This window comes from Cynocephalus volans, chromosome 1 (genome assembly GCF_027409185.1).
Source record: "Cynocephalus volans isolate mCynVol1 chromosome 1, mCynVol1.pri, whole genome shotgun sequence".
In the NCBI taxonomy this organism is placed as follows: Eukaryota; Metazoa; Chordata; class Mammalia; order Dermoptera; family Cynocephalidae; genus Cynocephalus; species Cynocephalus volans.
Window position 1 is genome coordinate 191,312,534 of NC_084460.1, and position 25,557 is coordinate 191,338,090.

The following is a 25,557-nucleotide window of genomic DNA, read 5'->3' on the forward strand; positions in this document are numbered from 1 at the left end:
TTTTTATGAAAGACATCTTAAAGTGCTTCAAGGGGCATTCTGATGGGTGGCATGGGGGACGTGGGTCTTGGTGCCAGAGAGATTTGGATGCCTGTGTCCCAGCAGCATGCACCCCTGTCTGTCCCTCAGCTTGCTCATCTGTAAAGAAGAATGATGGCAGGTGACATGTACAGATCATCTGTGTATGGCTCCCAGGAGCAGTGCCTCCCCCCATGGGGGGGGGGCGCTGGGAAGGAAGCTTCAGGGGCCAGTTCCCGTGACTGGGAAGGCAGGGGATGCTCGTTTATCTTCTTGAGCAGTCAGGTTTCCTGAGTGCTTCCTGCCCTGCCATTAGCCTTCCTTTGTCCTCCAAATCCTGCCTTCTGGGTATCAGGGCAGGAAGTCACCAATTCACTTCCTCATTTTGCATCTGCAACACAGCCAGGAAGCTGCCTGCCCCTGTTCAAGCCCCTGTTCTGTCTTTTCTCTGTGCTTGGGGAAGAAAAGCCATTTCTCTTCACCACCCCTGCTCCCCCACCACTCCCCACCCTCCACTGTCTTTCTAGCTGATGAAAATACTCCATAATACGTCTCAATCCATCTCCCTGGCAAGCTCCTGGTCTGTCCTCCCAGCCCCCTGTCTAGGTCTTGTGATTTATATTTGTGCAGCATTAATCTTTTAAAAGCAAAGAAGACATAAACACATGCATAACTCTGCCTCTTGTTGGTTGAAATCCCATGACACAAATCAACTGCCATCTAAATTAAATGTTCCTTTCATAGAAAGTGATAAATGCCCTGGAGACTAACCAATGAAAAGCCAACAAACTTGGACTTTGTTTCCCTTCAGAATTTTGTAGGTGATATGGCTGAAGTCAGACAACCCATTGATGTCTAATGACCAACAGGAGTGGATGAATTGGCACAGTCCTGCTGTGTTAATGCTGCCAATACAAACAGGATGCTTTGCTCATAATTTCTCATCAGGGGTCTTGGCACTTTAGTAGCAGGTTTGAAACCTAACACATAATCTTAGGGGAAGAAGGGTAAGCACAAACACAGTCTACTCTTTTGTCAGATTGCTATGCTAATTTATTTGATAAAGGCAAGAATCCTTTGCTTAAGCAACCAAGAAATAGCATTACCCCAAAAGACATTAGGCAGCTGTAGGGTTGGATCTGTTTGGACAATCAGAATTAGGGGCCAGGACTGCCTGGTTAGCTCAGTTGGTTAGAGTGCTGCCTTGTAACACCAAGGTCAAGGGCTTGGACCCCCCTACTGGCCAGCCAACAAAAAACAAAGAATTAGGGGGGAATTAAGGGCTCCCCAGATAAGCCGGATTTTCTAAAACTGTACAGATTTCAAATAATTGTATTCTTTTTAAGTATGAGTGATTTTGTACTGAAACAAATGAAATTTTAAAATTTTATACTTTTTAAATAACTACTTTTGAATTTTGTTTTGGGAAAAGTAAAACCTGTGATTTTAGGAGAGAAAAAGGAAAGAATATGAATGGCTAAACCCAGTACATATCATAAACTTATTTTCCTTTCTTCCTTTCTCCTTATCTTATTACATCTTCCACCATCACTACCAGGTTCAATATCATTACTACATTTTATTATTCACACACGTGGGCAAGTGATGGGCAATGGCAGGTCTTGAATACCAGGCAGGCAATAAGCAGCCACTACATGTGAGAGATTATAGAAAAGGGGATTCTCTAGAAATTTTGAAGTAGGCCAGAGATGGGGAGAAGTAGAGCCCACACTTTAGAAGAGCACTTGGAAATTCCCAAGAAAGGACTAGAATGACATGATGAGAGGCCAGAGGGGTTGAGAGTGGTGGACATGGACAAGGAAGTCTGGGTGTGAGGTAGGGGCTGCAGGAAGACAGTCCTAACAAAGCTCAGAGGCTGTGGGTCTGGGAGTTTGAGGTCCAGGCAGGAGTGTGATTAAAAGTTAATGAAGGAAACAGTTCAGTGGGAGGGGCAGGAGGATTATGAATAATAATTTATTCTAAATTTCCATGTATCCAATTATTGAATCACTTCCCCAGTTACATTATTTAAAGTACTAAAAATTAAGATGTGTCTCAGATTTTCAAGTGTACATAAAAAATCCACAAGATGGATGAAAAGGATAGGTAAAAAGGGAATCTGGAAAAGCTTCCCTGAGGATGTTTTTGGAAGACTAGGAAGCATCATCCACGTAGAGGGCTTTGTGGTTTGGGACTGGTCTGGGCTTCAGGGGATGGGCTCACTTGCAGTAGAAGCCTCTTGCTCCTGGTTCTGAGCTCTGGCTGCACACTGCAATCACCTGGACTGTGAAACACTCATGTCCAGGTCCTGTCCTACTTGGGATGAAATGCAGGATGCCAATTAAATTTGAATTTCAGATAAACAATAAAATATTTTTAGTATAAGTATGTCCCAAATATTTCATGCCGACTCCACAGACCATTCAGTTCTTTGGACTCACCAGATATGCTGGGATTTAGAATGATAGATGCTTAGAAGAGAAAGTTAACTTCTGAGGGTAGAATGTGCTGTTGTCAAGCAGGGTGTGTGCGAGTGGGAAGATGGACTCCTCCTGTCAGAGCTCCCAGGAGGGAGGAAGGCGGCCTGGCTTCCAACCTGACCACACCACATGAGACGAAGTACCCTAATACCTTCCTTCTTTTCCGGCTCCCAGTGTCTTAGCCATAAAACAGGCACAGTAGCATCTGCCTCACAGGGAGTTTTGAGTGGGCTCAAACCACACTCACAGTCTGTTCCACCTGCAGGCGGCCCCCCACCCCCACCGTCAGAGCCCAAGGGCCCTTTATCCCCATTTGCTCCCAATCAGATCCTGTTGCCTGTGGCCACCAGAAGCCTTCCCTGCTTTGGTGTCTAAGAAAGTAAAGAAGTTTCTTGGGGCTCACTGCTCCTATTTCTGAGAGGTTGGGCCCTGGAGACAGGTTCGAGGAGGCAGCAGTGAGAGGCGGGACCAGCCCCACTTTATCAGCACTGTGCCTCCAGGCCAGGGCTGCCAGATAAGGGGCTCAGCTCTGCTTCTTCCACCACCCTGGAGGCTTATCAGGGGCAGGCCTGGGTGGGGGAGCCATTTCCATGGAGGGAAAAAAGGCCCTGAGAGGAAACATGACACCCTTGCACACGCAGACACAGCCACACAAGCTCCCTGCATGCGAGGCCACGCTCCCCCACTCCGTGTCCTGTCAGTACAGGCAGCGGGTGGGTGTCTCACCTGCCACTCAGAGACAGGGTCCCCAAGACTCTCCTTACAACAATGTACCACTTACATCCCTACTCAGGAACGAGTAGAGAGACATCACACAGCATGGGATCTGAAGCTCAGCAGAGACCGGGGCTTAAAACCAAGAGCCTGACCCTCTGCAGTCGGTACCATTTAGGTCTCACGTGTGTGTGTGTGTGTGTGTGTGTGTGTGTGTGTGTGTGTGTGTGTGTGTGTGTGTGTGTGTGTGTGTGTGTGTGTGTGTGGCATTTCTCCTCTTAAAATGATGCTATCTAAAGCACATGGTGCAGTTGAGAAGAGGAGGTGAGCCTTTGGGGTACAGAGCTTGTGGAAACCCAGTCCTGGCTCTGCCCTTTGCTATTGCTGTGGCCTTGGGACAGTTACTTTACACCTTTCCAAGCCCCATTTACTCAGACACACTCAGGATACCAAGCTGTATTAGGACCCCTGACCCATCTTCTGAGCGAGTGGGTAACACGTGGCCGGCCCACTCCAGCACAGAGCAAACTTGTGAATACGAATGCCCTCTCCACCCCTCCACGCCACCATACCAGGCTGCAGCCAGGATAGAGGGATGGGAAATGTGGATGTGCTCTGGCATGCAGCAGCAATTCCAAGTATGGACAGACGCCAGGGGCCAGACTGCCAACACCGATGAAAAGCACAGGGTCAGGAGCCAGTCACTGCAGGAGCAACTGGATTCTCGTCCTGGGATCACATTACTTGAGGAGAGAGGCACAGGAAGAGCCCATGAGCCCATATTTAAAAGGCTTTGCTCACTTACTCTCCTGGACTGCCCATCAGATTAAGCAGAATGGCATTTGAATACAGAACAGATAGAAATAACCTTCTAACACCTTTCCCGGTCTTATGATCCTGACCTGGAATGTGATTTGCCTCCTGGGTGAGTTATATTAATTTGCACCTCTGTGTACAACATGTGTTGATCAAATCAATATTATTAGTGTATTCATTATTGCAAATCAATGGTAGTCAATGCTATACCTCCAAAACATGTATAATCAATTATGTTTCAATAATAATAATGATAAAATAACTGCACCTCTAACATCGTAGTCGGCCAAGACTGAGTGGTGGTATCCTGGCCTCTAACCTGAGCTGTGTGAGTCCGAGCTGCTCTCTTCACCTCTCTGATCTCAGGGAGGAGAAGGAGCCTGTGTTTCTGGACTGTGCTTTCATAGTGCCAGGGAAGACCGAGTGAGGCTGAGTGTGGGGCCAGGCCCTCCTCCCCCAGGCAGGTGGCCGCTTGGACCACCCTTGTCCACACCCTCTCATTGTTCTCTTCTCCTGCTGCTGGGCCAGACCTTCCACCCCGAGGGGAGGCCGTTGCTCTGGCTCTCTGCTGGGCTGGCACCCCCAGGGTGTGGGGACCATGCATATCTCCCTGGCCCTGCATGGGGCTCCTTGAGGCCACTGAGAGTCCTCCGTGCTCTGTGGACTGCAGGTGCTGCACCTGGCCCCACACTCACCATGCCCCGCAGAGCCTGGCATAGCCCTCAGGGCTGCAGAAAAGCCTCACTCAGAAGATGCAACCAGCAATGTCAGACAAGTTCTGAAAGCTGGCCTGTGTGTGTGTGTGAGCATGTGCAAATGTGTGTATGTGCAAATTGGGCACTTGGTGAAGTCCTCCTGCTCCTTGCCCCCATTCCAGGGACTCTAGGAAGTCTCCATCATCCCCCTCCTCTTTCCCAGCTCCCAACGTATCACGGCTTGCCCAGGCATCTCTCTCAGCCCCTGGCTCGAGTGTTCGCTGAGATGCCGAAAGGCATCTCTCAGGGGAGGCTTGAAGTCTCCAAGACTCAGGGGGATGGTGGGATTCTGGACTCTACAGCAGGTGCCAGGAGATAGTCCCATCATCTCTCTGCCACCTCACCTGTCTGACTTCATCTCCCAGTTACCTCTTTCATCCTCCTCTCCCAGACACACTGGCCCCCTGGCTGTTCCTGGATGAGGCCAGGCTGGCTCCTATCTCAGGACCTTTGTGCTTGCTGTGCTCTCTGCCTGTCATGCTGCTCTCAGACACTCCCACACTTGGCTCTCTGACTTCCTTCAGGTCTTTCTCAAAGATTACCTACCTCAGTGAACCCTGCTCTGGCCGCACTCTTTAACATGGCACCCCCTCTCATGCTTCGCCTTTCCTGTCTCCCTTTCTGGCTGGCTGGTCCTCCCCAGCCCTTAGCACCATCTGACGTGCTGGGCGTTCTATGCGCGTGTCTGTGTCTATCTGTCCACCCCCACTGGAATGTAAGCTCCCTGCTGATATTGCTGCTGGTTTGTTTCTGTTGTATCCCCAGGGCCTTGACTGGGGCCTGACACACAGTTGGTGCTTAACACACATCTGTGGAATGTGACCTCTGGGCCACAGTCTTGCTGGTGCAGTTGGCAGAGGCAAAGAACATAGGCGTCGACTTGGGGAGACCACAGTGACCTCAGGATCCACTGCTGTATAACTGGCCAAGTGTGGACACACTTCACCCCTGAATCTCCATCTCCAAATCTGGTGATAACCTCCTGAGGTGGAGCAGGGGTTTCAATAAGAAATGTGCAATGCGCCTGGCCTGACACCTGCCATGTGGAGAGATTGATCCACTTGTCCATGCCAGTGGTGGACATGGGGGTAAGCTGGCTGGCTCCTGGCTGTAGGGCACAGGGAGAGCTTGTCTGACATGCTGTGCACCTGCTCTGGCTCTTTTTCTTGCACCTGTCCAGGTGAGATGAGGATTTTCTGCAGGGCAGTGGTGAAGCCCCGAGTGCCTGTATTTACAGAGGGGGTGACAGAAGGACAGGAGGAAGGGGAAGACAACAAGAGGGCTCCTCCCCAGTAGCCTGAGTTGTGTCAGATCAGGTAATGGGAACCAATGTTCTTCTTCTGTGCACAGGGTAGTGGGGCCCGGTCGCAGTGGGCCTCCTGGCTGCTGCCTGCTCCCTGACCTTGGCTGCAGGTCTTTCTTCCATAGCTTCCCATCCATCCATGAGGCTGTGCTGTCCCTGGATAAGGGTGCAATTGGGGCCAGGTGGGCTCTAGACCTACAAGTTGTGCCATTAGAGATTTTCCTGTTGGTTTAAGTGAGGAGTCAACAGACTTTTTCTATAAAGGGCCAGTTAGTAAATAGTTTAGGCTTTGTGGGCTACAGGGTCTCTGCAGCAACTACTCAGCTCTGCCATCATAGCACAAAAGCAGCCATGGAGACTATGTAAATGAGTGGGCACAGCTGTGTTCTGATAAAACTTTATTTATAAAACAGGCTGCAGCTGGATTTGGCCCACGGGCCTCAGTTTGCAGATCTTTAGTTTAAGGCTGTCTGTCTCTGAGTCTCTCTCTTCCTTCTCAGGTTAACATTTACTGAGTGCATGCCCTGTGTTAGGCCTGGGCCTTCACCCATGTCTTTTCATTTAAGGTGCCCATTAAGTCAGAGCCACTGCATATCCAAGTTGTGCCTTTAACCCAGGTCCGTCTCACTAGATTCCAGTGCCCTGCACAACACTCTGCTCCCCATTGGAACAGGCACACTCCCCACTGCCTCCGTCCCTCCTACAGATCAGAGATTGCATTCGGTCTCACGTCATTCTTGAATACCCGCAAGGCTGTGAGGACACAGGCATTGGCTGGGGAGCGTAGGACAAAGGGGGAGAAATCAGTCCCTGAGGTCCACCCTCATTGGTCAGTGGTGGGGCCCAGGCAACCACTGCTGAGGAGCATGGTGGAGGCTTTGATGTGGCTCTGCAGACCTCCTCTGGTCATTGCACTGGCTGGTGAGGCCCCAGAGTATCCCGAGCCCCGGGGTGTCAGGGTCCCAGAAAGGGCCTATCCACATGGCCCCAGCCTGGCTAAACTGAGGGCTCGGTCCAGGGAGGCCAGAGGAGCTCTGGGCAGCACTCTGGCACTCTGCTGTAGCCCAAGGGTCCCTGAGTGGGAGCTGCTGTCCCAGAAGGAGACCCCATGAACTGGGGCAGAGGAGAACTCCTTTCTCCTTGGGGAGGGCCCCACACGAGAGGAGTTCAAAGGAGAGAACCATCTCTGAGAACCAGGGGGGCTCCTGGGGCAGGTGGCAGGTCAGTGAGAGGCCAGCCCTTTATCTGCCCAGACAGTTGCACCTCTGTTCCCACAGCCCCCAGACAAGGAGGGCAAGACGTGGCCAAGAACTCAGAAAATGGTGCCCCCAACATGGTGCAGCCTCAGTGATGGCTTTTACCCAAAGCACCACCCTGGAAACAGAGGGAGTAAAGGATGGTGAACAGAGTCAGAGACCAAAGCCTCCAGGAAATAATAATAAGAATGAGGCTCCAACGTGCCCATGAGTGGGAAACACCAGCTCACAGGGTATCTGAACTTTGAAGGAGCACCAGGGAGTTCATTGCCTTGGACTGTGATGTCCCCAGTGACGTATTCTGACTTCCTCCAGCATTGTTTGTTTTCTCAGTGAGTGACAAACATCATTTCACTCAAATTGCATAAAAATAGCATGTTCCTAAAGGGTTTTTCTGAGGCTCCAGGATTCTTAAATAGGAAATGACCAGGGGTAATTACCAAAGCATGATATAAATAAATGGACTTAGCCTATTCGACCCAACTTTCTTTCACTCCTCCTGTGAAAGAGAACTTTGTTCTTCTGTTAAACTTCCCCCTTCCTGCACATATGACGGGTGGTGGTGTGCAGGGGTTTAAAGTTGGCCCAGGGGTCAGGCTACCGAGGTTCTAATAACAGCCCTGCCTAATGGGGTACGTGATGGGGGTAATGCCCACAGCACCCAATTCACAGCGCAAGACAATGGCCAACTCCGAATGCTGCTACACAGCGTTTGCTCACACAGAGGGCCAGGCCACCATGCACGCAGCGGGGGCTCTAGATACAGGCACTATTCTTTCTGTTTTACATCCTTGCAATGTGTCTTGATTTAAGACATTCCCCAGAATTAGAACATTCTCGACAATCTATATTGATCATTGACAACTTGTCTCTTCAAGCACAAGATTTTAATTCAACAAGATACAGCTCTATCTAGTTAAGGAGTAGTTCACTATAAACTAACATTAGCAAGAAAGGTACCAGTTTACATGGGGTTAGTTATATTACTTGAAGTTATTCTTTAAATATCTAGATATCTATTTAGTTATTTCTGTGAATTATCCACAATAAGTCACAGGCAATTTGATCTGAAACCTGAATTCTTGCGATAAGAAGTTTCTCACGGGAGGACTGGATGCTTTTTATTCCTATCACGATGTGCACTGTTGCCCCAAGAAGCCCAGCGGTGCTGGGACCTGTCTTCCACTGTCTTTGTCTCCTCTCAGTTCTGAGGACCGATGACAGGGTAGCTCCACCATTAACCCTATGTGTTAACAATGATGTTGGAACCAGATGTATAAGGTGATTAGCAAACATTTGTGGATGAGTTGCTTTCATAATAGAATTTTCTACCCAGTTCATTTTCCAACTCCTTAGGTTTTCTTCATGGAGTCCGAGCATGGGGTTCCTGAATTTTGATAGGGACTTTTCCCATGGAATTAATTGGTAAAGTGGTAAACAGCTGTGTGCCCATCGTTGTGTGGCTACAGGCAGACACTTAACCATGAGAGTATTTTATAACTTCATGTGGTAGAAACATCTAATATGGAAGGATCCCCTGAGATCAAAGTCCCAAAGTGGCATCACTGACAACAAATAGTGACCAGGCATCACTAAACAAATAGTTAAGTGCTCTGGTGCTGGAAAGCACCAGGCAGGAGTTTTCACACTTGTCTCAGGAGCGAGCCGTCACAAGGGGCCCGTGGGACGTGGTCACCAGGCCTCTCTCATTCCCCACTGAAATGGATCAGGTGGGCTTTTATCTCTCCATCTAAGAATTAATTTTGTGAAACTGTCACTGCTGCTAAAAAAAATCAAAAATAAAAATAACTGCAAAGGAGATTTGTAGTTGTGACACCATTTTTTTGTGGGTGCCTTTTGGGTCAGGGACCCCAGGTGGGAAGCCACTTCTGTTAAAGGTCCTGGGATATGTAGCCTTCATTCCAGAGGTGATCAGCACTGTTACCTGTGCCTGAGCCCACACTGCAAGTGACCTGCTGGGCCAAGTGTCTCTGAATGGCATTTCGACTTGCTTTTGTTCTCTGGTGTTCTTGGGTCTTGCCTCCCTAATGAGGCTGAAGACCTTCTAAAGAGAGGGTCTGTGTCCTCTTGTGTCACCTGTGCAGCATCTTGAACACAAAAGGGACTCACAGATTAAAATCAACATTGGGCTGTGGTGATCTGTACCATGGTGCTCTGGGCTGAATTCACTGCAAGTGACAGAAAGCCAAAGTCTCATGGCTCATGTCACCTGCTACCCAAGAGGCCCCAGCAGACTTGGGACTTATGAAAGGACTCCAGATCATATGACAGGCTGGGAATAAAGAGGGATGTGTGTAGGAGTCATATCTGGAAACTGACCCAAGAATTTAACTACTGGTACATGATTGTGGGGCACAGATAACTGGCCAGGGGGAAGGCCATCCCTGTTGTCTTTATTAACAGACTCAGGGTGGGCTCAGTGGAGGAGGGTGTGGGAGAGGCAATGCTGAACCCAAACCAAAAATAACCAAAATAACCTTGCTGAATTCTCCAAACCCATGTGTCCCTGTTGCCAGGTGGGATCTGATGGCCGCACTGACTTTGCATGAGATCACTGGTGGCAGAGGCTGTGAGGAGCTGAGCACACTGCTGACAGTCGGGCATACTGCAGATTTTCTACACTGAGGCAAAGAGATGGGAATGGTGGCCCCAAAACAGTAGAGCAGAGGAAAGTTTCAAAAGCAGAGGGCACCTTATGCCTGAGGCTCAAAGATGCTGTAGGCATCAGTTCTTATGTTTGTTTCCAGTTTTCTCTGGGAGATCAGTAGGACCCAAGGACCAAATGGCTGTGCTGTCCCAAACCAGATCATCAAGAGAGCTGCCCTCTGCCTTGGGCCTGGGACTGACACCTGTGTGTTGTTGAGGAATGTGGAGGTGATGTGTGGGAAGGAGTGTGTATGTGCATGTGTGCGTGCATACGCATGGACGGAGGGAGAAAGGACAGGAGAATGTAGGGCCAGCATCACAGGGGCTTCCTTTCAGAGACCCTTCAGTCCCAGCCTCAGCCCCTCCCACTTAAGAAGGTGATGGATGAGCTCCTGTGGCACTCACAAACGAGGCAGAGACCCGTGCTCCAGTCTGGCTCCCTTTACTACAAGCTGGTTGAGTGAATTCTGCCAATTCTGTCATGTAACTTCCCTGAGCTTCCCTCTACCCGTGAGAGAGGGAGAGTAGTACCTCTTGAGTGAAGACAGAAAACAAATTTGAAAGTGATTAGCAAAGCATAACACAAAATGCAGTTGTGTGTCAGCAATGGCCCTCCAGTTTGTTAGTTTTAGCACGCGACAAAGCTGCCAGCCAGGAGTGGCTCTGTGGTGGAGGCATTCCAGGAATTGGCCAGGAGTTGGTGAGGGCATTATTCTCTCCTCGTGCCCTTGCAGTGACCCCCAGAGGCAGCTGCCCACTGCTTCCCCGGGGAAAGTGGGTTGGCAGGGGCACAGTCACAACCCAGCCCTTGTGCGCCACTATGAACAGCGCATTAGCAGCTGCGGGGCTACCAGGTGGGCGCTGGGGAGGAGGGCAGAAGTGGCTGGGGGCAGGTGGGCAAAGACGGGCCTCTTCTTCTGAGGACTGCATGGAGCACAGCAGAAGGGCATGGGGTCATGGGCAACTCCCTCCCCTCAGCATGTCAGGCTGCAGATTCCCAAAGCTAGAGGGGGCACACTTAGCTTCAAGGCTGGACAGAGTCAAGGATGCCCAGTGGGGCCCTGAGAAATGATCTCTCTGAACCTGAGTATCTATATTTCTAAACTAGAATTATAATATCTACCTCCATGTACATCTTCAGGGTTAAACCAGGTACCATGCATATATTTCTTTTCTGGGCATGGAGCAGAACAGAGGGGGGACGTCCCCAGTGCCACACACCACATGTCCCTTGGCACCTGTGCTGGGACCCTGGCTTTGGGCTTTGCTCCATGTACCACTCTAGACCCCAGTCTGTAGTGATCTGTGTGACCCCAGCAGGCTCTGCAGGGCTCCCCTCTGAGCCCTCCCTGGGGGCTGCTTCACATGGAGGTCCCCCAGCCTCTCTCTGCCCAAATCTCCCTCTCAACAGCTTTCCAGTTGTCACCCATCTGTCCCATGAGTATCTCAATGTCACCCTCTTCCTCAGAGAGAATTTTCCTACATCATTTCTCTTGGTCTTATACCTGCAATTCTATAACAATCATGGATTGCTTCTGTAAGAATAAAAGAGGGCAAAGGAAACTTACTTTTAAACTTTTAGGTGAAGAATAATCTAATTTTAAGGCTTAAATGGCTAAAAGAGTAAGAGAGAGAGAGAGAGACAGACAGACACTGTGTGTGTCTGGGTCTCCCGAGCATTTACTTCCAACTCTGGTTGTGAATCTCCACCAGGCAGAGGTAAAGGCCGGTATAGACAGAGAGCAGCTCCTGCAGCTGCCCAGCCCAAGGGGTCCACTGTGATGGGCAGGTCTGCTAGAGAAGCAGGACAGCCATGCAGAGGCAGAGTCAGGCAGGGATAGCAGGGACCAGTGGCCTAGCCCCTCGGTCTTGGGTGGGTCAAGCCCAAGCCACAGTGTGACTTCCATGGGCCTAGATGCTTTGCTTTTATGAATTCCTTCTCCTCCCAGGTATTAAAAATTATATTGTATGGCTGCATTGGTATAAAGACAAACATATTCTTTGACCATAAGGTTCATTTTCTTCCTTCTGATTTTAAAAGATCTAAAACTTCTCTGTGGGCTTCTAAAAGCACTGGGGGCCCTCAGCCATCTGCTGAGGGCAAGTGGGAACTGGCCCAGCCCCTCCTAGAAACCTGATGGTGCCCTGGGTGAAGAGAAGGGTGGAGTGCGGGGCACGGCTCTCTGCAAGTCACATCTACTGTTCAGTTTTGGTATCATCATAAGCAAAATGAAGACAGAAATACCTCCCCTGGGGCTGCCAGAGGGTGAAATGAGCCTACATATGCCAAGTGAAGCCTATGACTATATGCTTTGAGTCAGGGATACAGTCATGGGTTAGGACAATTTATACAGAAAATTCGTGAAAAAGGAAAACAAAAGAGATCATGAATTTAAGAAAAGAAGAAAAGAATATGACAGCCCCAACTTCCGCTGTTAAGGGGTGGCTGTGGGTCAGATGAGGTACAGGGCAAAGATGACCACCCACCCAGGGTAACGTGGGGAAACAGAGCCTCAGAAGGTAGGAGGTTTGCCCCAAGGCGCACAGCTAGGCTGTGAGGCCACGAGCGGGGCCCGCACGTGTTTTCTGGGCAGCTCCCCACCACCTCCAGCCTCTGTGTGAGAAAAACCTGAAGGGCTGGGGTTGGGGGCAGCTGTCCTAGCTCAGAGGGAGCTGCTGCCAGGCGGAGGGATCTGTGCAGACTGTCCCCTGGCCTTGGGTGCTATTTTCAGTGGCCGACAGACAAGATAGAAAAGGCTGGGAAGCTCGGAGCGTGCAGAGCAGCGGGGAGTGAACAGCGCTCCCGTAGGACATGCTCGCACACTCAGTAAGTGGCTGTGCTTAAGCACAATTACGAACATGTACCAGGCACCACATTAGGAGTTTTATCTATGAGAACACATTTAATTCTCAGAACAAACCCTTGAGATAGAGATTATTACTATCCCTGTTTACGGAATCAGGACTAGCTATTGAATTTGTAGAGCCCAGCACGAAATTAAAATGTGGGGACCTTCTTTCAAAAATTAAGAATTTCACGATGGCAACAGCAGATCTTTGCACCAAGTGAGTGCAGCGTCTTACTGGGCATGGGGCCCTGTGTCACAGCTCTGGTCACGCACTCTCGAAGCCAGCCCTGTCCTGGACAGTGAACAGACTTAAAGAGAACCAGCAACTTGTTCAGGGTTCCGGCCAGCTTGGTGGATCCAGATCAAAACCACGTTCGCGGACTCCAAAGTAACTTCCTCATCACTAGCAAGTTAATACAAAGTGTATTTGGGCTAAATGGTTTAAAAAAAACATGAAAGGGAAACCTCAACTTGAAACCTCTCACATTGCTGAAGGCTGTGTATAGATTTCAGCAGAGGGCTGGGCAAGCATCTCCAGTGAATGGATTTCACAAGTATACTCTGCAGCCTGGTGTACATAGGAGAAGCCACTGACTGGGCCCAGCACAAAAGGCAGGCAGGCAAGATTGTTCTACCAGGATTTGATCTGGCAGACCATAATTCCCTTCAAGACTCTGCCTAGAATACGTGTGCCCATAGGTTGCTAATAAAATGTGAAAATCCTCCCTTCCAGCATCTGAGGAAGAATGGCAGTGCTGGGGCCTGGGGTCACTGGAAGCCCCATACTTGAGCCCCTCATAAAAACATGTACTGCATGCAGGAGGAGGGGTCCCAGGGGTTCTGGTGGTGGTTGTCTGTGGAAGATGTGTCAGTCAGTACCATCACCTGCAAAGCAGAGATAAGCGGCTCCCTCAGAGTATGCCAGGGACACAGGGAGATACTGAGGCAGCCTTGCCCAGGCTGGCTCCATGCATGTGCCCTGGAGTCGAACGGAAGCTTCCTGCCCTCAGAGCCCTAGACTGCGGTGAGCAGTGTGCCTGCTGAGCCCCAGCTAGTGTGGGACCACAATGTTTTGGCAATAAGAGAAGAAGTGTGTGGTTTCAACACAGAGGAGTTTGCTAGATAAGCAGAAATGAGAGACACTGTCATAAAGTGCCTTAAAGAAGTATGAATGAATGTGGTGAAGATGAGGGTGTGAAGATGTCAGGGAAGGAGAAAGAACAGAGACCTCAGAGCTGGGCGGGCCAGCAGCAATCCTTGCTCAGCCACCGTCCATGCCTGTGGGACCTGGGCCTGGAGGCAGAGGCCTGCCTGTGAAGTCGCTGCCACCTCTTGCCTTGCCCGAGCTGGAGTCCAGGGTCCTGGGCTGGGCTCTAGGTAGCTCGAGGGGAAATGGGTTCTTGTCAGTGTCAGCACTGGCTAAACTTTTGTATGTGAATGTTGTTCTGGAAAAACGTGCAGAAATTAAAATTTACAATAACTAAGGGCAGGAGCATTCCCTCAGAAGTTCCCATTGCATACGGATCAGAAGAAGACCCCAGGCCAAGGTGAGAGAGAGGTCGGGGAGAGGACAGGACAGAGGAGTCAGTGCTGGAGTGGGAGAGTGGGAAGGACTGGGTAGGGACTTCCGGTGCCCACCAGCTGTGTTTGTAGAATTTGTTTTGGTTTAACTTCTGTCCATTTCAATTTATTATTTACTGGCCTCTGAGTACAGGCCAAGACCTGGCCTAGGAGCTACTGAGTGTATGAATGTTAAAAGGCACTTCTGGCATTAGCATTGCAGTAGTCCTGAGAGTTGATCTTCTGGTCACCCATGCAATCACCAGTTTGTTTCAAAGCCTCTCACCGAACACCTCTTTGTGCCAGGCCCCATGTGGGGGGTAGGTGGGGTCACGGAGCCCCTCGGGAGGTCAGAATTCTGGGAAGGAGACAGACATAGGAATCTGTCAGGGTTGCAAAATGTCCCCAGGGCCATGGTAGGTGGCTTTCTAGGGTTGGAAAAATTTTATGTGAGGTGGGAATGTATAAATTGGGCCTTAACAGACATGCAGGTGTGTGTGTGGGTACCCAGAAAGCCCAGGGAGCCTGATGCAGGCAGGAGTGAAGGTTGGCAGAGGGTGGCAGCAGCCACATTGTGGAGTGGTCTTGACCACAGGAAAGGGAGTGATAGTGGGTGACAGTGGATTGGTGCTGGACTGCAGGCTGGCAGGGTCTGAGTGTCTGAGTGTGGAGCTCTGGCAGTGACTTTCCAGGCACAGCTCCTGTGGTTGGCACACTCCCCGCTCCTCAGGCTGGTCTGTGCTGGCTGTGGGGTCTGACAGCCTGTGCCCACAGCCTGGCTGTGCCCTCAGTGCCTGGGAGCCCTGTAGCAGGTTATCTCCCCTGAGCCTCCAGTGTTTCATCTGCAAAACAGGTAAGAAAATGCCTGTCACACCAGGATGGAGGGGTGACTGGTGTAAGGCCCTTGCCAGGGCTTGGCATGTCAGCACCAATGTTGTTACATTATCAAAGAACAGCAAAAAACAACAGCTGTCTGCAAGGGAGATTCTTGAGGTCACCAGCGGCCGCAGGCCAGACTCACCACGGTAAGTGCCATTAGCAACCACCACCTCAGATACCACTGCTGCTGGGCACGGGGCCAGGCTCTTAGGCGCCCGCTCTTCATGTGACTCCCATGAAGGAGCTGTTATTACTTCCACTTACAGATGAGAAAACAGGCTCTGAGGGTTTTTTGTATCCCTCCTAAAGCCAGTAAATGTTGGGGATGGGGTCAAACCCAGGTCTGACTCCACAGCATGGGCGGGGCTCTGGTCTCTGATTCCAACTCACCCCATGATGAGGACACATCATGTCACTTCTGGGGCACACTTCCTCATGGGGGGCCAGGGAGCTGATAGGAAACGGACAAAGGAGGTAAGCAGGCACTTCCCCAGAAAGTAACGTAATGTCTGTGGAGGTAAGAAAACATGTGCAGCCTCAGGTGTACTTGCACAGGCACAGTCCAAAGCGACAATGTTTTTTTACCCATCAGTTTGAGATAAAGACTACATAGTGTGAGTGAGGATGTTGGGAAGTGGAAGCTGTCACAGGCCACTCGTGAGCATTAGAAACTGGTATGACCTTTAGGAGGACAGTTTCTCAGTATCTAGTAACATTTTAAATGTATACACTCTGTCCCAGAAATTAAATTCTGGAGTGGGGGAATTTATCCTAAAGGTATGGAAATATATGCATGTAAAACCCTACTTACAAGGATTGTCATGGCAGCACTGTGTCTGGTTAAAAAAAAAATTAATGAAGTCTGTACACAACCTGAATGTCCATTAGCAGAGGAACTGGTTAAATCAAAGAACCAGTACATTCATATTTTCATATAATTCATACTCTGCAGCCCTGAGAAGAATGAATTAGTCCATATATGGTGATAAGGTATAATTTTTAAGATATATTCTTACAGAAAAAAGCAAGACGAAGTGGAATATATAAAATAGCCTTCATTATGTAAAATAAGAAGTAATTGTATATGCATATAATACTTCTGAAGGATTCTCATCAGACAATAAAGTAATTGCCCTTGAGGTGAGAAGATGTCTTTCTCTTTCCTTTTATTAACTCTTCATTCATTGTTCAAACTCTTTTGTTTGTTTGGTTTTGTTTTTCGCTTGAGCTTGTTGAGCTGGGAAGGTGTTTTGGTTGGGGCCTCAGAAGGGCATTAGATGTGTATGTGTTTTGCCACCCAGAGGCAAACTGACTTGGCTTGTCCAAGCTCTCACTGCTGCTGAGGGGCCTCCTGCTCCTTGCAGACGGGTTTACGTGTTCCTATTGCAAACACACGAGTCCACAACACTCTGCTTCTCAGGCTGTTTTGCAAGTTCCCAGAAACACATGGGACCCTTGGAAAGTTCCAGTGCTGACTGTGCCAACGCCATGAGACTCCCAACGCCACCATATCTGGAGGGATTGAGCAATGGCTGGGCTGGAATTTCATCTGGCACTTAATGCAATTCTCTCTGCTTCTGCCGGAGGCAGTGAATTCTATATAAAGCTGCCAAACCTGGCCGCCTCCTCACTGAGCGCTGACCCCTTCCATCCAAGGGTAAGGCTGTTGCCTTGCTGTGCATGACTCACAATAACTGTGGCATTCGGGCCTAAGAGAGTCGGCTGAGCCAGCTGGGTAGGGAAGGCCTGGCCAGCGGAAGCAGGTCCTTTGCGCTCTAATCTCTGGTTCTGAGGAACAGCTATGTAAACTGAGACAGGATATAGACACATCCTGCCTGAGTTAGCAGCAAGAAATAGGGCCCCAAGGTTCTTCCACAGTAGAGATCTTGCCATAAATCAAATCTGAAGGGTAATCCAGATGGTATGCAAGTGAAGGCTGCAACCTCACCAGTCCAGGAAGGGAGGATCTGCAGCCATTGGTCAAGGTCTGAAAGGAATCCTAGAGAATGGCTTGCGGGATGGGGGCCGAGGCAGGCCAGGCTGTCTTCTTCAAACATGGGAATGTCTGTAGCCTGCACTTCCTCAGTGCCTGAACTGGAATGGTTACAGTGTCTCTGTCTCCTTAACTCAGGCCTCCCCCCCCCCCCCCAAAAGCTCAAGTCAGGCACACACATGTAAGCACTGACACCCATGAACTCATGGATCCACAATCTCATGTGAAATTAAGATAAAAGTGCCTGACATTTACTGAGCACTCAGTATGTGTCAGTATTTGTGGTAAGCCATTTATGCACACTTAATTCTCACAACCTGATGAGTAGTATCTTATTATCATTACCATTTTGAAGAAGACAAAACTGGAGATAAGTGAGGTTGGCTTGCTAATAAGTGGCACAGGTGATCCCAAAGCAGACAGGCCCGGGCTTCCATGCACGACTGGTATCTGTGCACACCTGGACTGACCCAAGCAAGCTCATGGGCACACACACTGCCCTGTGCACACACAGGCACATAGCACATACCTGCAGACCTAAGCCACACTCACTGGTGCCCAAGTTTGGGCAGGGTGAGGTCTCATGACCACCTTGATTTCAAAGACTTATAAGTGGAGAGTCAGTGTCTCCACTACCCACATAATTAACATAGTAATAATTTAACGTAATCATATAGGCTCAAAGTATCTCCTCTCTGAAAGCCTCTGTTGGGAAAATGGAACAAATTGGTTAGGCTCCTCTTGCCTTGCAGCCAGTTCACGGCGGTTCAGTAAACATTGTGTGTATGGGTGGAGTATGTGCACCTGCAGGGTAGCACCACTTTGGCTGGTTTTTACTGCCTCAGGCACCCACCCTGCATGGCCATGTTTTTCCAGACCTGCAGCTTCCAAGGACCATGTGGGCAGTTACCCAGCTTATAGAACTGCATGAAGGGGTCTGGTGACCCAGCCTGGCATGTGAAGGGTTTGTGACCCAGTCTGTGAATGGGCTTGAGGGGTCTGGGAGCTACAGACCCAGTCCTAGGTCAACCATTGGCCCAGTTGGTGCAGGATTACCAGCAGGTAAAAGAGCCCGACAACTAGCGTGGTCATCTAGCTTTACAATTGGTGTCACAACAGGATTAAGAGCTAGACAATTGGTGCTGTGAGCAGGATATGCAACATCAGCCTTAGCCTTAGCCTCGCAGTAGCCCATGGTGTAGCCAGACAAATTGGTGTAGTTGGGCAGGATTACGCCACATTTGGCATAGCCTGTGACAGAACTCTGAGCAGGTGCAGGAGCTAAAAGCACTTGGAAGAAGGAGGAAATGTGGCTATTTGTGAATATGCTGTGCCCTCTGGCCACCTTTCTGTTGACTGGGACCTGGTTGCTGCACACTGTAGTGCAAGGCAGCATAAACCAGGTACTACAATGCAAAACCCCTTGGGAGGGAGAGGAAATGTGGCTGTCTTTGAGCGTGTGGTGCCCAGTGGCTACTTTTCTGCTGATCGGAGCCTGGCTTTTGCTCACTCTGCTGCAAACTGATGGAGAGCTGAAGTGGAAAGCAGAGTTGTTGGATGATGTGCAGCTATTGGCAGAATCGAGGCAGAAAGCAGAGTCATTGGAAGCATGGATAAATGTACTGGAGGACGACGTGTGGCGACTGGCCACTCCTGCCTCTCACACCAGGCAAGACAACCAACCCAATGGTGAGTTGGGGGAAACTGTGCATCTCCAGGCACCACCTGTTGTGCACGAGAAAGTGAGGCACAAGCAACCTATGCGAACAGACGGACAACCGGTGGGCGATCCACAGGTGACCCAGTTCACTACCTATATCCCGTATACCCAGCTTGAACTGGTTGACTTGGGGAGACAGTTCAGGCAGAAACATGGGGAGACCCTGGCTGTTTGGCTGTTGCACTTATGGGACCTAGGGGTGGATAGTGTAATGTGCTCTAGTAAGGAGGTGGAGAAATTGGTCTCCATCATCATGCACCCATCCCTGAGACAACGGCTGCCAAATAGCCGCAGATATGCACCTGGACAAGGTAATCACTCCTTGATGGACTGGGTGAATACAGCTGCCCGAACCATGTGGGCAAATGCTGGAGAACTGCCCAAGATTGTGAGTAAATGGCAAACGTATTCTGAGCTGGTCCAAATCATCTGGGAGCTGGGGATACGGCAGTCCATGTTTAATGTGAACACTCGTGGCCCGGACAATGAAAACTTTACAGGCAGCATAAGAGACATAGTGCTGCAAAATGCCCCGTCAATGTCCTTTGGGTCACTGATGGCCATACTGGCCACATACATTGGTCATCCTATACATGAGGTAATGACCATGATAGCTGGCTTGGGTGGTGTAGAAGATAGCAGACAAGGAAAAGGGGTCTAAGGCCAAATCCCCAAGAAATACTTGGAATTTTATCCCAAAGGGACTGAGCAAGACTAGTCATAAGCAGCTGTGGCTTGACTTGCTTGCAGCAGGGGTTGATAAAAAGAAAATTGACCGGCAGCCAAATGCAGTCCTGTTTGTCTTGTGCCAGCAATTGTGCCCTGAACAGCGTTTCACCAAATGTCCAGAAACAGGTAGCAAGGTATGCTCAGTGGATTTAAAGGACTTTTTGGTTGCTCCTGAGGAGGCAGATGAACTGTTCCATTCTGATTAGGGAGCAGGTTAAGGTGCTCGTCTTTTGGGGGCAGGAGAGGATGGAGGCCTCATTTTGAATTGGCAGTATATTGGTCGAGGATGAATGTGCAGCATGTTTTGGCATTGGTGGATACAGGTGCAGAATGTAGCCTGATATATGGCAATCCAGATAAGTTTCCAGGGGCCTTAGATAGATGGCTAAGGGGACATACTACTGAGATCAAGGCTGTGTCATTGCCGTTGGGCACAGGAAGATTACCTCCTCATGTATATACTGTATATATATCTCTTGTAGCTGAATACATCTTGGGTATGGATGTACTTTATGGTTTGCACCCGCAAACAACAGTTGGAGCGTTTCGGCTGCAAATACAGACAGTAAAGCCTATGTTATGAGGATATGCTAAACATGACCCACAGGTGTTACCCAAGCCAAGCCATGTAGTTAATGCAAAGCAGTATCGCCTACCAGGAGGACATGCAGAGATAAGTGCTACTATATTGGAATTAGAGAAAGTTGGTATTATTTGTCTGGCTCATAGCCCATTTAATGCTCCTGTATGACCAGTGAAAAAGCCGGATAGTACCTGGAGAATGACTGAAGATTATCGAGAACTGAACAAAGTAATGCCTCCTTTGCATGCAGCTGTGCCTTCAGTTCATGACTTGATGGATCAGTTGATGACTCAGCTGGGAACTTATCATTATGTATTGGACCTTGCAAATGCTTTTTTCTCCATTCCAATCTTGGCTGATAGCCAAGATCAGTTCCCCTTCATGTGGGAAGGAAGACAGTGGACCTTACAAGTATTGCCCCAAAGTTATCTGCATAGCCCAACCATCTGTCATGGTTTGGTGGCCGGGGACCTAGCCAAGTGGACTAGGCCCAGCATGGTTATAATGTTTCACTATATTGATGATGTGTTATTAGCCTCTGACTCTCTTGCAGATTTAACCCAGGTAGCTCCAATGCTGCTAAGTCACTTGAAACAATGTGGGTGGGTTGTGAACACAGCCAATGTACAAGGACCTGGGCTATCAGTCAAATTCCTGGGAGTGGTCTGGTTGGGTAAGATGAGGGTCATCCCAGAAGCTATTATAGATAAGATACAGGCATACCCTCAACCTACAATGGTAGCTCAGCTACAGACATATTTGGGACTTTTGGGGTATTAGAGAGCTTTTGTACCCCATATGGCCCAAATGGCATGCCCACTATATGCATTGACAAAGAAAGGAGCCCTTTGGGATTGGACCGAGGAAGTAGAACAAGCTTATCAGGCTACAAAAAGGGCAATACAGCAAGTACAAGCTTTACAAGTGGCTGACCCCACTAAGCCATTTGAGTTAGATGTACATATAACCCAGGAGGGGTTAGGATGGGGTTTGTGTTAGAAACAAGACTGATTCTGCACACCTGTAGGATTCTGGTCTCAGCTCTGGAAGGGGGCTGAAGTGCACTACACCCTAACAGAAAAGCAGTTAGCAGCTGTCTATTCTGCCTTGATAGCCACTGAAGCTTTCACAGGAACTGCCAAAGTCCTAGTAAGGATGACATACCCCATAACAGGTTGGCTGCACATGTGGGCAACCAACCCTAAAATGGGTATAGCTCAGACTCTCACTTTGTCTAAATGGGGAGCATATATAGAACAAGGAGCACTGTGTCAATGAGTCCTCTGTCTAAAGAGTTGCAAACTGTGCTAGGCCCAGTAGAGGATGTGGAGGAAACTTTGACTCAACCGTTACCCATGGAAGTGGAGCCTATACCTTTCCATGAGGGACAGGGACCTATCACAGAGCAAGCTTGGTATACAGATGGCTCTAGCATGGGACTTTCAGCATCATGGACAGCGGTTGCTGTCCAGCCCTTAACAGATAACATGTGGTATGAAAATGGTACAGGGCAAAGCAGTCAATAGGCTGAATTGAGAGCAGTATGGATGGTGATACAGAATGAACCTGGGCCCTTAACCACCTGTACTGACAGCTGGGCTGTGTACAAAGGTTTAACCCTTTGGATTTCTACTTGGAAGTATCAATGGTGGATGGTAGGCCACCATCCCCTATGGGGACAAGCCATGTGGCAAGAGTTATGGGAATTGGGACATGAGAAAGAAGTAACTCTTCCATGTCACGGGGCACTTCCCCTTAGCCAGTCCAGGAAATGATGAAGCCGATGCCTTGGCTAAGGTAAGATGGCTGTAGAGAGCCCCAGATACTGATGTAGCCAATGGTTACATCGACAAATGCAGTATGCTGGCAGTAAAACCATGTAGATGGCGGCTCAAAGATGGGCCTTGCCTATAAAGTGGGAAGATGTAGTGAATGCCTGTTGGGCTTGTCCAGTGTGTGCTCAAGAGAGTCCACAAACCCGGTGGATGCCCCATACAGATGGGCAAATAACTCGAGGAAGGTTGCCCCTGACTTGATGGCAAGTGGACTTTGTTGGACCTCTGCCAAGGTCAGAGAATTTCAGATACATCTTCACAGCTGTTGATACAGCTACTGGTCTTTTGTTTGTATGGCCTTGTAAGGCCCCAGACAAGGTAAACACTGTGAAGTCACTGAATAGCCTTACTGCTGTGTATGGCCGGCCTATAGTTATAGAAAGTGATAATGGAAACCACTTTACTGGACATGGGGTTCAGAGGTGGGCCTCCCAGTTGTCCATTCAGTGGAAGTTACATGTGCCATATTATCCCAGGCGGCGAGAATGATTGAACGGTAAAATGGCCTTTTAAAAAGGGGACTAAGGCTATCTATCCAACCCCCATCCCTGAAGGGGTGGGCACAGTGATTATGGCCGACAGTCAGAATTCTAAATGAGAGACCCTGCAAGGGCAGACCCTCTCCAGTGGAAGCTCTGTTGCATAGGGCTGCAGCACCTACGCAGCTGCAAATCACTACTAAAGATAAGCTTTTGAAGCCAGGATATGGCAAGAATGGAAATATTCTCTTACTGGCCCCCCAACCTGTTTGCAACAGGGACAGACTAATGGGAATGGCCTTGGAGAATAAAAGCCTCCCACATATGCTAGGTAAGTTTAATAGGGCCTTGGGGAAAAGGATTAGAGGAAGACTTGCAAGTTACACCTTGGGTGACAAGTACCTGGCCTCCTCAAGTAAAGGTGACATGGCCTGGAACAGATGAGTGCTCTATTCCAAAGGGCACATTTGTACTATCAATATGGCCAATTATGAGTTCCCCTATACTGTTACATGTAGAACCTACAGATCCAATAGTATTAGCAGGTAAAATATGGTATCATAAGCCAGGTAAGATACCTACTCCTGCAACCATCCTTTCTCAGGATGGCAAACTGACATGTATCTTACCAGAGGGGCAAGAACTTCCCCTATTAGTACCAATAACTCTTCTGTCTTTTTGCCCATAGTGTTCTGGTTGCAGGCACTGCACCAGAGTTGTGTGATCAACGTGTTGGCCTGCTGAATATGCATTGAACTGCCCATCAGTATGACTGCAGGATTTGCATGGAGGATCATACTAATGGTGACTATTAACTGGACATATGCGGCTGACAGTCAAAAGGACAGAGCTACAAGCCTTAAAGCATATCGAATGGACAATAAGTTATGTAAATGTAAGGGTCATTTATTCTCGCTGAGGGAACATCGTGGAAGATTCTGAACTCGTAGATTGTATGGCAAGGGACCCTGAAGGGGTGCATTGTTGGGAAAATGGAACAATTTGGTCAGGCTCCCCTGCCTGGGAGCCGGTTCAGGGCAGTTCAGTAAACATTGTGTGTGTGAGTGGAGCACATTGCCTGCAAGGTGGTGCCACTTTGGTGTTTACTGCCTCGGGCACCCACCCTGCACGGCCATGTTTTTCCAGACCTGCAGCTTCCAAGAACCATGTGGCCGGTTACCTAGCTCATAGACCTGCATGAAGGGGTCCGGTGACCCAGCCTGGCATGGAGGGGTCTGGTGACCCAGCCTGGTGTGTGAAAAGTTTGTGACCCAGTCTGTGAATGGGCTTGAGGGGTCTGGGAGCTACAGACCCAGCCTTAGCTGAACCATCAGCCCTGTTGGTGCAGGATTACCGGCAGGTAAAAGAGCCGCGACAACTAGCGTGGTCGCCTGGCTTTACAATTGGTGTCACAACAGGATTAAGAGCTAGATAATTGGTGCTGTGAGCAGGATATGCGACATCAGCCTTAGCCTTAGTCTTGCAGTAGCCCCTGTCATAGCCAGACAGCCTCTAGTGATCAGACTTAGCCAGGGTCGGGAATGAAAGGGATATAATTCATTATTTAAATTTTTAGTTTATACTGCAAAAGCCCAGTGGCGGGGGCGCGGGGAGAGGCCCAGCCGTGCTTCCGAGCATCTACAAAGAATCTCACCGCATATGATTTCCTGTCAAGAAGGAAGCATGTGCTGGTTTTAAAAAGCAAGCAAGCAAGCAAGCAAGCAAGCAAGCAGTGAGGTACTGCAACCGACAAGAAAGTCAGGGCCAGCGGATCCCTCCACCATCGCGCGCCTGCCCCGCAGCAGGAGTGGGGAGCAAGTCCCTGAGAAGGTCCCCGCGGGCCCGCTGCACCCGGAGCGCTGCCCGGTTCCGGCCTGGCAGCCGCAGGAAAGCAACTTGTTGTGACGTCGACTCTTGGCTGCTTAACGCTCGGCTTCTCCTTCCTAGGAGGCGCCTTTTTTTCTCTCAGGGGGACAAGTTCTGGCCGCAGACACTTCACTAGCCCCGCACTAAGAAACAGAAAGCGAGCGGACGCGCCCGGGGCGGGCGGCCTCTTCGAGCTCGGGCGCGCGGGACGGGGATCCCCGAGCCGGGACCGAGGCTGGTGTCGGGGCTCTGAGCCCCGCGGGCGCCTCGTCCGTCAGGAGGGCGAGCGCGGGCCAGGACACTCGGTGTCCGCGGCTCGGTCCCTGCGCCCCTCTCGGGCCGCGGCCTCCCGTGGGTCCCCGGGACGCTCCCCGCGGCGGGTACTCACCGGAGCCGGGGGGCGGCGACGTGCCGTTGAGGCTGCTCATCGCCCGCTGGTCCTGGGCGCGGGCCGGGCAGAGGCCGAGGGGACGAGGGGACGGGACGGAGCGGCGGCGGCGAGGGTCGCGCTCGCGGGCTCCTGACCCTCGGCAGTGGGAGGGAGCGGCCCCTGGTCACACTCCTCTGGCGCGGCCCGAGGGGAGGGGCTCCGGCCCGGAGATAGGCAGACTTCACTTATTTTTTTTCTGCAAACTTGGCTGGTGGGGTTTCCACCCTTAAAAAAAACAAACAAACACGCACGCACCCGCCCACTCCTGAACTCTGCTGTGCTCCAGCTTTCCTGCGCGAGGATCACATTTTTCTAACTATGTTTCTGTTTCCATCTGCGACTGCCAGATACAGAGGATGTGGCTGAGAATTCCCCCCTGTGTGAGCGGAAAAACTCCCACATGTGACATGATGGCCTGGTCGGACACCATCAGGGCTGGTGACCAAATAGGGACAGACCTGCGTTTGAATCTTGGCTGGCTGCTGCGGCACTTGGTAGTTCTGCGGACTTCTCTAGCCAGCCACAGGTCATCTGTGCCTGGGAAGAGTCCATCTTGCTGGCCTCTCAGGGGAACGGTGCCACTCAAAAGGCTAAAGTTTGAGAAACATATTAGAAAAAAGGAAAG

The 25,557-nt window shown here is 50.0% G+C and overlaps 1 protein-coding gene across 1 annotated transcript in view; it reads right to left on the reverse strand.

Annotated features, from left to right (window-relative positions):
• LOC134385562 (glycophorin-C-like) overlaps positions 1-25,264 on the reverse strand; it is a 41,556-nt gene extending 16,292 nt beyond the window's left edge. The window contains exon 1 of the mRNA XM_063107244.1: positions 24,891-25,264. Coding sequence (XP_062963314.1) covers positions 24,891-24,930 — 40 coding nt within the window. The 5' untranslated portion in view covers positions 24,931-25,264. The remainder of the gene's footprint in view (positions 1-24,890) is intronic.
• Positions 25,265-25,557: the final 293 nt, after the last annotated feature.